A 14,584-nucleotide genomic window follows, 5' to 3' on the forward strand; every position below is an offset into this window, starting at 1 on the left:
CCTCGATTTAAACTAAAATACAAAAAGGCAATGCTAAGGGGTCTGCTTCTACACGGGATGGCAGATAGGCAAGGAGCACAGATGCCTTACCAGGGAAGATCAGAAGCAACATAGGAGTAGGCGTGAAGCAGCCTGTTTGTGCAGGGGGGGGGGGGCAGAGTTATCTGTAAGTACAGAGTGATCTTGTTGAAAGGAGGCAGAGCCGGCACTGAAGCCTCCCCCTGCAGATGGTCTGGGAGTGAGTGGGAAGCTGGGGAAACGCTGCAGGTGCCTGCAATGAGTCCCTGGCCAAGAGGAAGGGGTTGGATTGGGTGAGGAGCCCTTGTCCCTATCCCCTCCTGCAACCCCCTTAGTCCCCAACATCCCCACGGGGAGAGAAGAGAGCAGGGATGCTTCGGCCTCGTGTTAGGATTTGTGGGATGTCTGTAAGAAACTGCATTGCTTCTCAGCTCCCAGCCCAGGGAAACATATGGCCTGATCAGCCTGTCTGGGATGAGTTAATACCCCCGCTTCCAGATGGAGCCAGGAAGCACAGTGGCACAGGCAATTAGGAGACAAATATATGATTTTTTTTCAAAAAGCAAGTTCACTTCAGAGTCCTCTGAAAGAGGGGCTCGAGCTGAAGAGCCATCTGCAGGAATTTTTCTAAACCTGGGGAAGATCTTAATTTCTTTTGAGTCGCCTGAGATTTTTTCTGCTTTCTTCCTTTTTTCACTGATAAAGGCATTGGATTAACTAAACTACAGAGCAATAATAAATACCATGTTAGCACCAAACCAGTGCTTTAGCACTGGCCACAGAGGTCATGTGAATCAAAACATACCTAAAAGATAAAGATTGCTAAATGCAACTAGCACTGTATTCATTGTCATCTTTGTTCCTTGAGTGCTGCAGGCCTAATCCCTAAAATAAAATTTTAAGTACATCTTGTCTACTTTCCTTACATAAGACAGATTGAAATGCCAAAAATACCCCTATGCAGATTGTGTAGCACCGTAAGGCCAAAGCTGCCCGAAAACTGAAGGAAAATTACTGATTTGAAAGTTAAACAACTGAATACAGTGACAATTAAAGTATCACTTGTCATAATGCTACATATAATGTAGAGTACACAAATGCAGTGGTTTGACTGCAGGATTTAACAATTAAAAAAAAAATAGTAAAAGCAGCCTTTATATAATGATTTTACGTACAAAAATATTAAATCAAAATAAATAATTCCAAACATAATATTATACTGTACATTAAGAATATGCGATCTATATACAAACATAAACATAAAAAGTGGAAGGCAGAGGTATTGCATCGCTATCCTTCATCCCTCTCAGCTCTGCTGGCTGCTCTCAGAGAACCTGGAAAACACAAGCAAGGTGCACATTAGAGTCAGAGCATCCTCCTCACCTCTGAAACCTGTAACTGGGAGACGGGGATAAGAGTAGAGCCATCCCTGGGGAAGAAGGGACTGGGAGCAGGGATCCCATTGTTCCCCGGGGTGAGTGACTGTCACTGATCTATGCACTGGATGCACAAGAACTTTTGCAAGTACAGGCCAGATCTGGCCACAGATGTTTTTCAAGAAAATTTTGGCTAAATCAGGATGTTTCTGGGAAGATTTTGCTTGTGCAGCAGCAGCTGGGTACTCACCATTGCTATAACACCTGAACATCAAGGCCTGTTCCAGATGATGGAGTGCACTTCCCACAGTAACCACCACATTTTCCTACTACTTTGGTACCATCCTGTAGGCAAAATCAGAAATAACATCTCATGTAAGGGCTTGGGTATTCTACACGGAAAGTGGGAATATTTAGTTTATTTTAGCCAGGAGTTCAATAGAAAAGGTCTTGGAAGGAAACCAAATTATGACTAAATCATCTGCAAATATATTTATAGTTATATTTAATATATATTAAGTATTTGTATATTATATATTATTATAGATATTTATAGTTATATTTAAATGTATGCAAATGTAATTCCCTTTAGTGCTACCAGGTCAGATGGTGAATACATAAGAAAGGATAGTTCTGATTTATTACACTGAAAGATGCCCAGGGAGAAGGCCATTTAGAGGGACATCTCAAGGGTATCCACTTTCTCCAGTTTGTCCCACAGTGAGTAGCTGTCATGAGAGGAAAACTTGGCTCACACAAGAGCAAACCCACATCTAGACAATAACAGCTCCCTTGGCTGTGCCGGAGCACGTGAAGGGCACAGGGAGGGCATTCTTAGTGCAGGCAACACCAAGAAAGATCCATTTGGAAGGGAAAAGCCTGGAGTGCCTGGATGAGAGGGATGGGGTAAGGCTGTGCCTCTTGTTCATGTGCTGTCCCCTCTCAACTCTGCATTTCCACACCCAGAGGAGACAAAGGAAGAGATGGAATGGTCTTGGGGTTGAGCTGGCCTCCAGGAGAGCCCAGCAAGCTTGGTGCAACTCCATTCTTGAGTCAGGAGATTAATACCTCCATCTCTCCTTCCTTTCCCACCCCTGCAGAGCCTTTCTCCTCTTGGTCTTTACAATGGACAGAGAGCCCTTGAGGGGATTCAAACTCAGTTAGCAGAAATTGGGACTTCAGTGCAGGACAGGCTTGCACAAAGCATTTATTTTAAAGGAGCTCCATCCTGCCTTTGACACTATTGATTTGCAACAGCATCAGGCTGCTATCCTCTTCTTCTCACTACACCTTTCTTTCTTCTGCTCTAATGGGCAATTAACACTCCTGGAATAGCATTTGACAGATGTCACCAGGGAAGAGTTGTCTCTTAGACACCCTGTCCATGAAGTATGCTTTATCCTGCCAGCTCTGATGGGTGGCTCTGCCCACAACCTCAAGTTACTCTCCAGGCTTATCCTTTGTGAAAATGAGAAGGAATAGCAAAGCACCTGCCTGAACTGATCACTGAATTCTGTGCTGGTCCTACCTGTTACTAGAGGATGCTTTCTTGCAGCCTGGTGTGGACCAGGAGAATTGAATTCTCCTTTAAGAGCTCTAGCACTGGTGAGGCTCATGAAGCTCCCCAGAGCCAGGGAGATTGAAAGCAGTAACAGGAGAGGATATTTAGCAAATCGCTTTTTGTTAAACTATTAGGGCAACCTCCTTTGAGAGCTTAACAGGGGCAAATGAGGTGACTGACAGAAAGTAACAGCCAAAAAACCCCATGTTGGGCTTCTCCAATTTCAGAACAGGACACAGAAGGAGCAGTGCAAAGGCACATAGTGATGGAGGCACAAGTTCATATTTGGCTGTGGAGTGATTTTGAAGCCTGCCTGGCTTAACCATAGACCTTCAGGTCAGCAGGGCCATGGCAGGTTGCCCAAGGTGACCCCCAGCCCACCCCAGCTCCAGGGGGTGGCCTCTCCCACAGAGATAAACTCAGCCCAGAGGTAAAGTCCACATCTTCTACTAGGCACATTTTGGGAATGATTCCTACTCCAGAAGGTCCAGCCCATCTCTGCAGCCCTGGGCACCCGGTCCTGTCTGCTTGGGATGGACAGCCTGTGCTGGACACCTCAGATAACTAACTAAGGATGTGTCTGCCCCACAGCATGCTCTATATTCAGCTTCATGGTTAAAGCAGGCTCACTAATTAATTGTAATAACTCAAATCAAGTAAAACCTCCTAAGCCTCCTTCCCCTCTCATATCCGATCATGGGCAGCACTTCATTTCTTGATGTCAGGTATCAGATCTCTGTTTCTCTTTGACTTGGAAGAGGTTGCCACAAAAGACAATACAGCAATTAAAACTACTAATGAGTGGATATAAGATAAATAATTAAAACTGCAACTTACTGGGGATTTTGAATTCCGACACTGCGTAATTCCCTTGCGAGAGCCACTTTGCTGTTCCCATTAAGGACAAGGCCTGTCCCATAAGGTCTATGCTGAAGCGACCCTAAAAAAACAAGCAGATGAGCCTGTTTATCCCAAAACACCATACTTTTGGTCTCCACCACTTGCTACAGTTTAAATTTTCCCTTTTGCTGACAGGATCTTGCTGGCAATATTTTCAGTTTATCCACGGCTAGGTCAGTGATCAGCACATATCCTATGAATTACAACGTATCTCAGGTTAGGAATTTCCCTCTCCTTGCTGATTGCAGGAAGGAGGGGCTTTCTCTTGGGTTTTCACATGCTTTTTTTCCTGGGTTTGCACTGCTTTTTCACAGTTTGCCAGCTGAGGGCATTCTTTGGCTTTTCCATGGCAAACTGCAGAGCCTGATGTGCTCCAGCAGCTTGATGCGAGGTTCCCCAGGGACCTGCTGCAGTAGCTCTTGCTGCTCCCTCCTAAACTGGAGAGGGCACACTTGTCCTGATTTTCCTGATTTTTCACTAGTTTCTTTTTGTTTGTGGTTTTGGTGGGGTTTTTTTGGGGGGGGTTGGGGTTTATTTTTTGTTATTGTTATTTTGTTTGTTTGGTTTGGTGTTTTTTTGGGTGGAGGGGGTTTGTTGGGGGTTTTTTTTGTTGTGTTTTTTGGTTATTGTTTTTGGTTTTTTCTTTTGTTTTGTTTTCACCATCTAGACATCAGTAAAATCAAAACTCTTCCACTTGTTTTTCTAAACTGCCCTTTACTTGAATCCATCCTGCCTCAAAATGCATAAAATGGGTGGAAAATTAAGGGCTTTATCTATACCCAACACAGATCCCCTCAGCCTTCCCCATTCCCTCATGGCAGACCCCAGCCCTGGCTTTTTTTGCACCCAAGGAGGGATCCTGTGGCCACAACCCACAGCGCAGCACGGCTGTGTTGTACCAGATGGCTGTTAGCTTTGCTCCCTGCACTTGTTGCCTTAGGAATGTTGATTTTCTGCAATCTGCCTGGGTCAGGCAGGATGGATATTAACATTCATGAGTCTTCCCGAGGCAACAAGTCAATCCCTTAGCTGCTGAGTTGTGTGGAAAAGTGTCAGCTCCAAAAGCAGGGAAAGGAAGGAGATGGAGAGCTTTGCCCTCTGCTGTCTGTTGTTGCATCTCCCTATTTAATGTCCTTTATAAATATGGCCCAGCCAGCACCTTGGACTATTCAAACACACCACTTATATCCCCCAGCTCCACAGAAACTATGTCTGCTGGGGACATGGAGCAGAACACCTGTAGCACAGTGATATTAGTCTCCTAAAAGCTTTCCAGAAAGTATGTTTCTTCCAAGCAACTGGTCTATCTGTCCTAAATCACCTCCTGAAACTAATTAAGGATGGGGCTTAGGCTGTGCCCAGCTCTGTGCTTTCATGGCTGGGTACCTCACAGCTACAGGACAGGTTGGATTTGCCTTCATTTTGTCAATATTTGCCCAGCCCTAAAATGGAGTGAGTGGTGGCCCCACTGGGCTGCCATGAAAATAAGCAGCAGGACATGGGGGTGGTGGGCATCAGGTGTCAGGTACCCAGGTACCATTGTGATCTCTGATTGATGGGTTCCATTGGTCCATCAGCAGAGACCCAACCTGCTCCTGCCCTGCAAAGTCTCTCTCCAATCTTTGATGGGCATCTGCCCTCTGAGCTGGTTAGGCAGGAGTTCTGCTGTCTGTCTACTGTCTTCTCCATCCAGAAGGGTTGTTATCTCACCCATCTTTCTGCACCCCTGCAAACTTCACTTTCAGCAGATATGGCACTATTGACACAAACAGGGTCCCAGGGCATCTCGATGCAAAGCTCAGCCCTTCTCCTACAGCTTATTTCTTCTTTGTTTTCTCCTTTACTGTTGACTGTCTGAGGCCCTGGGGAATGTCCCTTAGCCAGTCCTGCTGCTGGTCTGATAATAACCTGACATTTTTCCCTGAGGAAAACAGAAAGTGCTTTCTTCATGGACAAAAGGAAAGGTTTCTGACAGCTGAGAGGAGAATATATCACTGGAGCTGGGCCGCTGTGCTGAGCAGTAAGTAATGGAGGCCCTGAACATAAGGAATAGCACTGACTCCTATGAAATGCTGTTGTCAAATACCTGTGGGCATTTGGCTGCACTGTAGCAGTCCCCAGCAGTGGCATAAGGAACAGGTCGCCCATCGTGTGTCCGTGCAAACTGTAAATCAGTTGCTGTGGAGAGTAGTTGGTGAGCAACAAGGAAAGAAAGATGCAGGGAGACAGACAAAATAAATGTTAACATGCTTTTTGCTAATGTTTCAATTGACTAATTTCGTCATTCGTACATTAATCTTGAGAGTCAAGGCCTCATCTGCTGGATTTTTAATATTAAATCCCCCCAATTCATCCCACATGTGATTCCCAGCATGTGGAGCACTGAATTAACAGGATGCTCACAGGCTCAGTGCTTATAACTCAGTTTCCAGCCATGATTTAAGGCCTGGGTAGAAACAACATCAAAACCCCAACCCATGCCTTGGGTTTTATTTATCAAAAATTTCCCACCTTTCAAGCAGGCCACAGGACCTCCGAAATCTCCCTTTTAAACAAAGGCAAACAAAAATCTCTGTGCTCTCCTGGCTGCCCCAGCCCAGGGGTTGGGGTTTCAAAAGGGAATTTGGGGTATTTTGCTCTGGAGGCATCTGAAGTAACTGAGACTCATTTAGATGGGGATGTGAGATAGCTCCTGCCTGGGAGAAGTAGGTGCCCAGCTCCCTTTTGAAATTCAAAGGGAGCTGGTATCAAATTCCCCAAGGGTGGTTCCTTTGAGATCTTTACCTAGGAGCTTTTACAGACTATTAGTAGCTTTTTACAGATTGATAGACTGGGAGGTCTCATGGCATGAAAATTAAGTGATAATAAAACCTTATCAGATAAGGAGTCGTTTTACAAGGAAGAAGCTTGATTTGGTAAAAGTCTCTTCTATTTAGTGAATGAACCCCCAACAATACATTGTATTTTTTAAAAAATTGCTGGAAAGTGATAGCATCCCTGAAGACAAGGGACTGAAACTGTAACCCTTTGGGATGCTGGGGGATATCTGGGGGTGAGATGGCTCCCAGGAAAGGCAAAGTATCACTTAAACTGCACAGCTACAGTCACCTTCTCCCCTACAAATCCATGTCACCAGCTCCATCACTTTCATTAGGAGTGATTTTCCCATGCTTTGGCTTCTGCCTAGAGCCTCCCAGAGGGAGCAGCATCCCTGACCCCAGCGGAATCTCCTACACTGGGATCTCCTGACACATCTGTGTGTATAATGGGGTCCAGCTCCTCTCTGGTTAAGCTTTCTGTCTGAGCCCAGTCTGAAAATAGGAGACCAAATGAAATAAAATCCTTTAAAAAATACTCTATCGTGCTGGGAGCACACAAATACTCATTCTGCATAGCAGAAGCACCACTGACTGTCTTAATAATTTCCCATATTACAGAAACACCATGGGCATCTCTAGTGTAGTCAATTTGCTGTCTTCAAGCATAAACCAACAACCAGATGACCAAATATAAGAGCAGCTTTTACAGGAGAGCTCAGAAATATTGCTCACTAGAACACTACTGCTTGTTTGTAGTTACAGCTATATTTGTGTAAAATAAACATTTTTTTTTTAATGGCAAGGCCCTGTTTTTACTCACTTATTATTTGCATAGTGTTCAGGTCCAGCCTTACTTTGCTGAAGGTGGAAAACCCAGCTGCTGTGTAATCTTTCCTACACTGGCAGTCTTCTCTTCTGCTCCCATTATACGGACATTCAGTTGGGTTATGCAATCTAAATCAAAAGAAAACCCTTCTACTCATGACTGGGAAATATCACCATGGAAAACAAAAATATTGCTAAGATCAGGATTAAGGGATTTCTTACCTGTATCCATACACTTCTGAAAAATTCTCTGCATCTCCATTGACCAGGGTCACATATTCCTTTGGGCTCTCAGTCTGCATCCCAGAGCAATACACCTGGGGAGAGACACCAGAATTTTGTTTGGTATTATGTGCAAAGGGGTAGGTGAGAAAACTGAAGGCAGAAAATGCAAGAGTGGAAGTGAAGAGCAGGGTCCTCTTGCACCTTTGGAAAATGCATTAACATTCAATCTGTTGCTAAAATGCACCTTTAATGTCTTTCCTTTGACCTGAAGGAAATATTCGCCATCTTCAATGATGCCTTTGAGATCTTTAACATCTTTGCAACTCCTTGGTAATTCACCTGAAACAAAACAGAAATACTTGTAGACACTGAGCAACGACAAAACGAAATTTCTTTTGGAATACTGTGAAGCATCTAAAGCACCAAAACACTTTGTTTGTTTTTAAGAGGCTCCCTGAAGTGCCTTACTGCTCAGTCAGATGGTTCCTGTTGCTTGAAAATACTGCACATCTCCAGGAGTTTGATGGGAACAGGTGCTGAAGTCACAAGAAAGGCAAAGGAAGGGTGCAAATGGGCAAACTTACAGTCATGGGTGTTGTGACATGTCCTCCTTTCTTCAGGTTTCAGATCTGCATGGCACAAGCTGCTGACCTGGTCATCATTTGTCAAACACTGCACTGACCGATGCATGACTCCAGCTCCGCAGGTGACAGAGCACTGCGAGACAGAAGACAGAGATCCATAATTTATCTCAAGGGTTTCTGTGCTCCAGAAGAACAAACAGCCCATTTCCCTTGTGTCAAGAGACAGCAGCAAAGGCCCCAGTCCTGAAAAGTGTTCAAACATGGGCTTAATTCTAATCAAACAAGTAATCCCTTTTATTATTAATCCCTTCATTGTTATCATCATCACTAATTATTTCAAGAACACTACTGAACTCTGCACAGCACTTAAAGGCTTGACAGGATGAGGCAGTATTGGTTAAGGTGAACCATGAGCTCCTGTAAAACATGAGTTTTTCACATTAGTAAGATTGTGCAAGATGGGAATGTTCACCAGAAGGCCTGAATGGTAGAAATCCTCTCCTGGTGGCTGGGTGACATTGCTTGGGTCACTGACAGTGGCCTTTGAACAAACAGAATATGTTATTTCTTATCCAAATTGCACTAAAACCCCAACAGCATCCAAACCCTGTTTCTCTTTGACCTCTGAAAGATGCCTATATTTGAGCACACAGTGGATCATCCTCAAACAGCTCAAATCAAGGGCAAACTAAGGCTGAAATTGCACAAATACTGGAGCTATTGAGCAGCAGCTTGTCCAGACTGGCTGCTGCTCAGTACCCATGAGGGGAGGTGGGACCATCTTGATCCCCCTCTGCAACTTGTTATTTCAGTAGATGGGAAAAGAAAATCAGCTCATTCTGTAGGTACCAGACTAGGCTGCTGAGAAAATGGTGATGCTTATTTATTTAAAAATTCTTAGTCCAAAGAAGCACATCGTGAAGTAGATGGTCTTCAATTGCCACTTGGAGTTTATTCTTTATCAGGTCCAAATGTGTAGAAAGTTAACTAAGGAGCTAAGCAGGACTCTCTGTGTCCATCAAAGGTGATGGTATTTATATGAATCCCTTTGAAAATCAGAGATGAGAAGGGCACTTGGCAGTCACTGAGACATTCAGCAGGCCAAAGTGAGGAGAAAGGTCTCGCTCTCTGAAATGGAACTGGTAATAATGAGTTGGGCACTTTGCACTGAAATTCTGGGGAAAAATGACAACTAATTGAGGCTGAGGTCTTTGCTGTAACTACTCTGCCTTGACTTGCAGGGGGGATCTGAGGCTTCCCCTATGGGGTAAGAGGACCTTAGGTTTCAAATGTTCTGTCATTTACTGTGACAACTTCCACTACATTTTGCTTGACCTGACTCTCATTTGACAAATTCCTTGGAATGCCTGAACTGAGTTAATATATCACATTTATGGGAGAAACACCATATTTCAAAGAAGGCCAAGAAGTGAAATGCTATCACCTTAACTAAAATTTGATCTTGTAGTTCAGGCCCAGCAGTGACTTGACAAAAAGAATTTTAGCAGAAAGCGAAGTTCTTTTTTTAGGTAAGCAGGAAAACCCCTGGTTGTCAAGTATCATCATTCCTTCCACTCTAGCACAAGGTTTTCAAAACCCTTGTTTTCTGGCAGTGACCTCACTTTCTGAGTAAGCATTCAGAGAGACCCTCAATACTGCCACAAATTTTGGCTACAGCCGGATTTTCATGGAGATGATGACTCCACTCAGGGCTGCCGGAGCAGGAGCCCTACACACACTGGGGCTGCTGCTGCACTAATTGCATTAATTTATGCAGGCCTTAAACATCTCCCTGACAAATCTCAGGACAGCACCCCTCGTTTAAAAATAATAATCAAAATGTTTGTTCCAAAAAATCTTTTTTTTTTGGTTAAAAGCAGAAGTTTGCCAGAACTTACGCTTCCCCAGTTGCCGACGCGCCAGGATGCTGAGACGGGGCACTCCCCGAGGTAGCAGGGCTGGATGTTGGGTGGCTGTGTGCCAGGACAGTTGACTGTGTTCTGGTATCCATACTCATAGTTGTCCTTCCCGGTGTAAATCTCACTGCAGGACACCAGGCGCTGCCTGTAGCCCTTCCCACAGGTGACAGAGCACTGCGGGCAGAGAGGAAGCCCCTGTTAGCACCACACACCTTGAGGAGGCTGCTCAGAATGGGGAAGAAAAGCAGGCTTTGAACCAGCTTTGAGCACAGTAAGCTGGTCCGAGGGATCACCAGTAACTATTTAAACCATCCATGAGTACTGTGAGCAGCTACAAGGGGAATTGGCACCTGACTTTCTTTGAGTGCCCTGTTCCTCCCTGTGCTGCCCCTACAGGTGCTCCAGGACCCCCTACTCCAGGGTGCGTCCTGGACACAAGTTATGTCTCCCCAAGGGCAAAGAAAGGAGCAAGATCTTTGGGAACTGAGAAATACCCCTAGTATTTGAATTTTTTTTTGAATTTTTTTTGTTTTTTTTTATTTTGTTTTGCTATAGGATTCACAGAGAAACTAAATGGTCCAGACTGATCCTGAATTGCAGGTACTTGGAAAATGGGACAAAGGGAAGGTTTTCCTTGTAATTAGAGGATAAACAGCATTTCTGGCCTCCTTACCAAAAGGCTCAGCTTGCCTGAGCTCCAAGGGTTCTCCCTCATCTCCTCATCTTTATGTACCTGAGAATTCCCAGGGGGTTTCACAGATGGTGGGAGCAGGGAGGTGTCTGGGTGAGGAGCAGCCAGGGCTCCAGCCTCCCAGACACCCTAATATTTCTCTAAAGAAACTACCTAGGAGACCAGGCTGCTCAGAGAAATTCTCATCTCTCCACATTTCTCCCTTTTATTTTGGGTGGTTTGTCTCTCTTTCCCCTCAGTCCTGGCATGCTTTCCTTTTTCCCCTTTCTTGTTCTTTTTTTATTTTTTTTAATGAGTGCTGTGTCAGCAGCTGCCTTGTCATGTCCTTCTGCTGTTCTTCCAAGTGGAAAGTAATCCTTCACTCACTGTGGAAGGAAACAGGCTGAGATTAGCCCAGGTCCTCCTGCATTCAGGAACTGCTGCAAAGAAAATTCACCTATTTTCCTTGCCAAACCCTCTCTCAGCTGTGAGGGTGAAGCTGCTGCCTTTGCTGATCCCAGGTCCTGACTCCTGCCAAAGATGGTGCTAAGGAAAGACATGTCCCCAGGGTTTCATTTTCCTAAGGGTGCTCACCTTGCACAGCTCATGGGGTTCCAGAGCTCCCCAGGAGGAGAAGGGGATTAAACCAAATAAATAAATAAATGAAATAAAATGTCACAAAACATTTGCTGGATGTGATGTGCTTTGGAAGAAAATTGCCTTTAGATATTAGCGAGGCCTGCGAGTATGCTGGTATTTAGTCTTTAATATCTTGGCCTTCCCCAGCAGCCCTGCTTCATTCTCTCCAGCAGAGAAATTGCACGCAGAAACAAAGGAAAAAATAATAAATAAACCAGGCAGCATTGCCCTGCCAGTGTTGATTTGGGTTGCAATATCTCAGCGAGGCCAACGGTGAGAGGGGAGAGCGTGGCCTGGTGCTGAGCAACGCGGTACCTGTGTGGGGATAGGGATGGGGACGAGGATGGAGAGGAGGATGGAGAGAAGGATGGGAAGGAGGATGGGGACTCACCTCTGACCACTCCCCAGTGATCCAGATGTACTCGCAGGGTGGCAGCCCACAGCTCTGGATCTCAGGGGGCCTCTTGCTGGCCTCGCAGTAGCCGCTGTTCTGCACTTGTTTGTTCTCATCCACGCAGAACACCTTGCGGTACCGGGATGCCTCCCCGCACGTCTTCATGCACTGTTTGGAAGAAAAAAACAGCTCATGCAACCCACAAAGGACTTCAATGAATTAGTCCACATCTGAAGCAAGCAAGTTCTCCTCTCAGCAGCCCGAGCAAGCAGACAACTCTGTGGCCCCATGTTGCCATCTTTCTTTGGTATCACTTGGAGGACCCCACTAGGTCCCCACTGTAAGACCATCCGCTTACAAATTCCTCCCGCCCTCTGGAGGTACCAACCCAAATCACAGACACAGAGGAAGAGGAGAAACAGAGACAGCAGCTACTGACATAAGGTGGATTTGGGACCCGTTTGTGATGGGACCAAGAGATGCAGGGGGCATGGGGGAAAGAACAGGGCCAATCCACATCAGATCAGTCCCTAGTAAATACACCTGCTTAGAGAACAACAACCCAGTCATCCCCCTTCCAGAATACACACCGTGTGCCTTTGGCTGTGGCTGGTGGAGGACCAGCCCCTTCCCTGGTCCTTGTCCTACATCTCTGCAACTCCTGCAGCCCTTTGGTGTTATTCTCTTTCAAACATGGCCCTGCCCAATATTACATGCCACCTCTGCTAGCTGAAAACAACAGCTCCCCTGCTTCTGGAGGCTTTGAGGACTCAGTTTTCTTCCTACTCACCTTGGAAAAACCAGCCCAGCTGCGAGGCTGAACTCCTGGGAACGGATCTGTGCTCGGAGAGCATCTTACAAAACATACACATAAAACAAAATAAATTGTCGGAAGTGCAGCTGTCTGGATAAAACCCTGTTTTCTTAAAGTTATTGCCTGTAATAGACTTCTAACACTTTCAGCTAACTGGATTAACGAGGAGAAAAAAAAGCATGAAAATAATCATTTTATATAACGTGTGGGAAATGCCTTCCCGAAAGGAGAAGGATAAAACATTCAATCAGACCATCCCTATCCATACAGAAACACCTTTTGAAGTCACCTAGGCTTGCAGGACCGTGCCAGTTTAATCTACTTAAGAGTCTCACCCTCCAAACATCATTTCCAGCCTCCCTGAAGCAGCTCCTGCTCTCCTAGCTGGCCTGCAATTAGCAAGATCAGAGTGGGTTCAGCTAATTGCAAAACGCAGGCATTGTCAGCCCCCCCTCCTTTCTGTAATTAGCTGTCAGGACCAGGATTGCAAATGATGTGAGAACTCTGAAAAATCAGATCAGTCTGTGGCAGGTGCAGCAAACCAGGAGAACCACAGAGAGCTCGGTGCTGTGTTGGTCGTAGAGATTGAGTTATTGTGGGAAGTGGAGAGGGATGGGGAAGGAGAGGCAGCCCCACAAAGCAGCATTTATTCTGAAGGAATAACTCAGGAGCTCTTAGGCAACAGTCAACATTGCAAAATCTGCAGTCTGCCAAAAGACCCCAAGGGGTCCGTGTGCTTTCAACCTTATTTACTCTCTTGCTTTAAGTCCTTGCAGTGGAAACTCCTTCTAGGTCTGTGCTGAAACACAGGGATCCTACAGGGGCTGGAGGAATTTGCTGGAGTGTGATTTCCCCAGAGAGCAAACAAACTGTGCTGTCTGTGTGCTCCTCTGATATGTCCCTATTTATTTTATAAGGAAAATCTGATAGGGGAGGGGGAGGTTATCACATGTGAATAATGCACCAGGAGTGCTCCCTGAGAGCCACCTCTCAGAGACACCATCAACTCCAACCTTCCCACTCTCTCCTGATGAGGGAGCCTCTAGTGCAGTGGGAGAGGGGCTAAGGGATGCTCAAAGCTCCCCTTGCCTCTGGTTTGGCTTATGCCAGCCCAGCACATGGTCACCAGCCCAGGGTGAACTATTCCAACCCTCAGAGGAGGGGTCCTTCCATCTTGTAAGGAACGGAAAGAAACAAAGCTGATTTCATCTCCTCCACTTTTTCCACTCTTCAGCCTAAATTTGCAAAGTACATGGGTTCAGATTTAATTGTAGGAGGATGAATAACCTCCATGACATCAAAGGGTCTTCTGACATTGGCCATCAAAAGCTATCAGATGAAAAGCCCATCCTCTGGAGGTACCAAGCTGCTGAGGGACTGACACTCCCAGCCTGCTTCGGGTTTCCCTTCAAATAATGGTCATAAGGCCAAACAAACCTGAGCCAGCTCTGTGCATTTTGTTATCACCAGTAAATTAAAGATTAATTATTTGTATTTTAAGGGATAACTGGCAATTAAAAGAATCCCACTGAGATATTAAATGTGGCCCAAAGACAGCGAGGCCATCATAAAACAAATCGAAGAGAAACACTGCAGAGGTTCCCATCAGCCATCCCAAGGTTATAAAACATTTTTTATGTAGAAAGCAGGCAGTTCAGCCAGCATGAAAAGACTTTTTTTTTCCTTTTAATATGGTGATAGATTTTGCATGAAATCTCATGTTCATGAGTGATCTGCATCTCACATGAAACAGTGGGGCCAGGGGATAACAACCATTAATTGCAAGAGCTGAAAAACAGGTCAAGCATTTGACAATATTTGTCTCTTTTGCCTCATTTCC

The 14,584-nt window shown here is 45.3% G+C and overlaps 1 protein-coding gene across 1 annotated transcript in view; it reads right to left on the reverse strand.

Annotated features, from left to right (window-relative positions):
- Window positions 1-1,649: 1,649 nt before the first annotated feature.
- ADAMTS9 (ADAM metallopeptidase with thrombospondin type 1 motif 9) overlaps window positions 1,650-14,584 on the reverse strand; it is a 79,882-nt gene continuing 66,947 nt past the window's right edge. The window contains exons 31-40 of the mRNA XM_030458369.1: window positions 11,928-12,098; window positions 10,207-10,401; window positions 8,309-8,441; window positions 7,969-8,063; window positions 7,722-7,816; window positions 7,495-7,628; window positions 5,942-6,033; window positions 3,793-3,895; window positions 2,998-3,005; window positions 1,650-1,739 (exon numbers count right to left, since the gene is read on the reverse strand). Of these exons, the coding sequence (XP_030314229.1) occupies window positions 1,650-1,739; window positions 2,998-3,005; window positions 3,793-3,895; window positions 5,942-6,033; window positions 7,495-7,628; window positions 7,722-7,816; window positions 7,969-8,063; window positions 8,309-8,441; window positions 10,207-10,401; window positions 11,928-12,098 (1,116 nt within the window). The remainder of the gene's footprint in view (window positions 1,740-2,997; window positions 3,006-3,792; window positions 3,896-5,941; window positions 6,034-7,494; window positions 7,629-7,721; window positions 7,817-7,968; window positions 8,064-8,308; window positions 8,442-10,206; window positions 10,402-11,927; window positions 12,099-14,584) is intronic.

This window comes from Calypte anna, chromosome 12, assembly GCF_003957555.1.
Source record: "Calypte anna isolate BGI_N300 chromosome 12, bCalAnn1_v1.p, whole genome shotgun sequence".
NCBI classification, from domain to species: domain Eukaryota; kingdom Metazoa; phylum Chordata; class Aves; order Apodiformes; family Trochilidae; genus Calypte; species Calypte anna.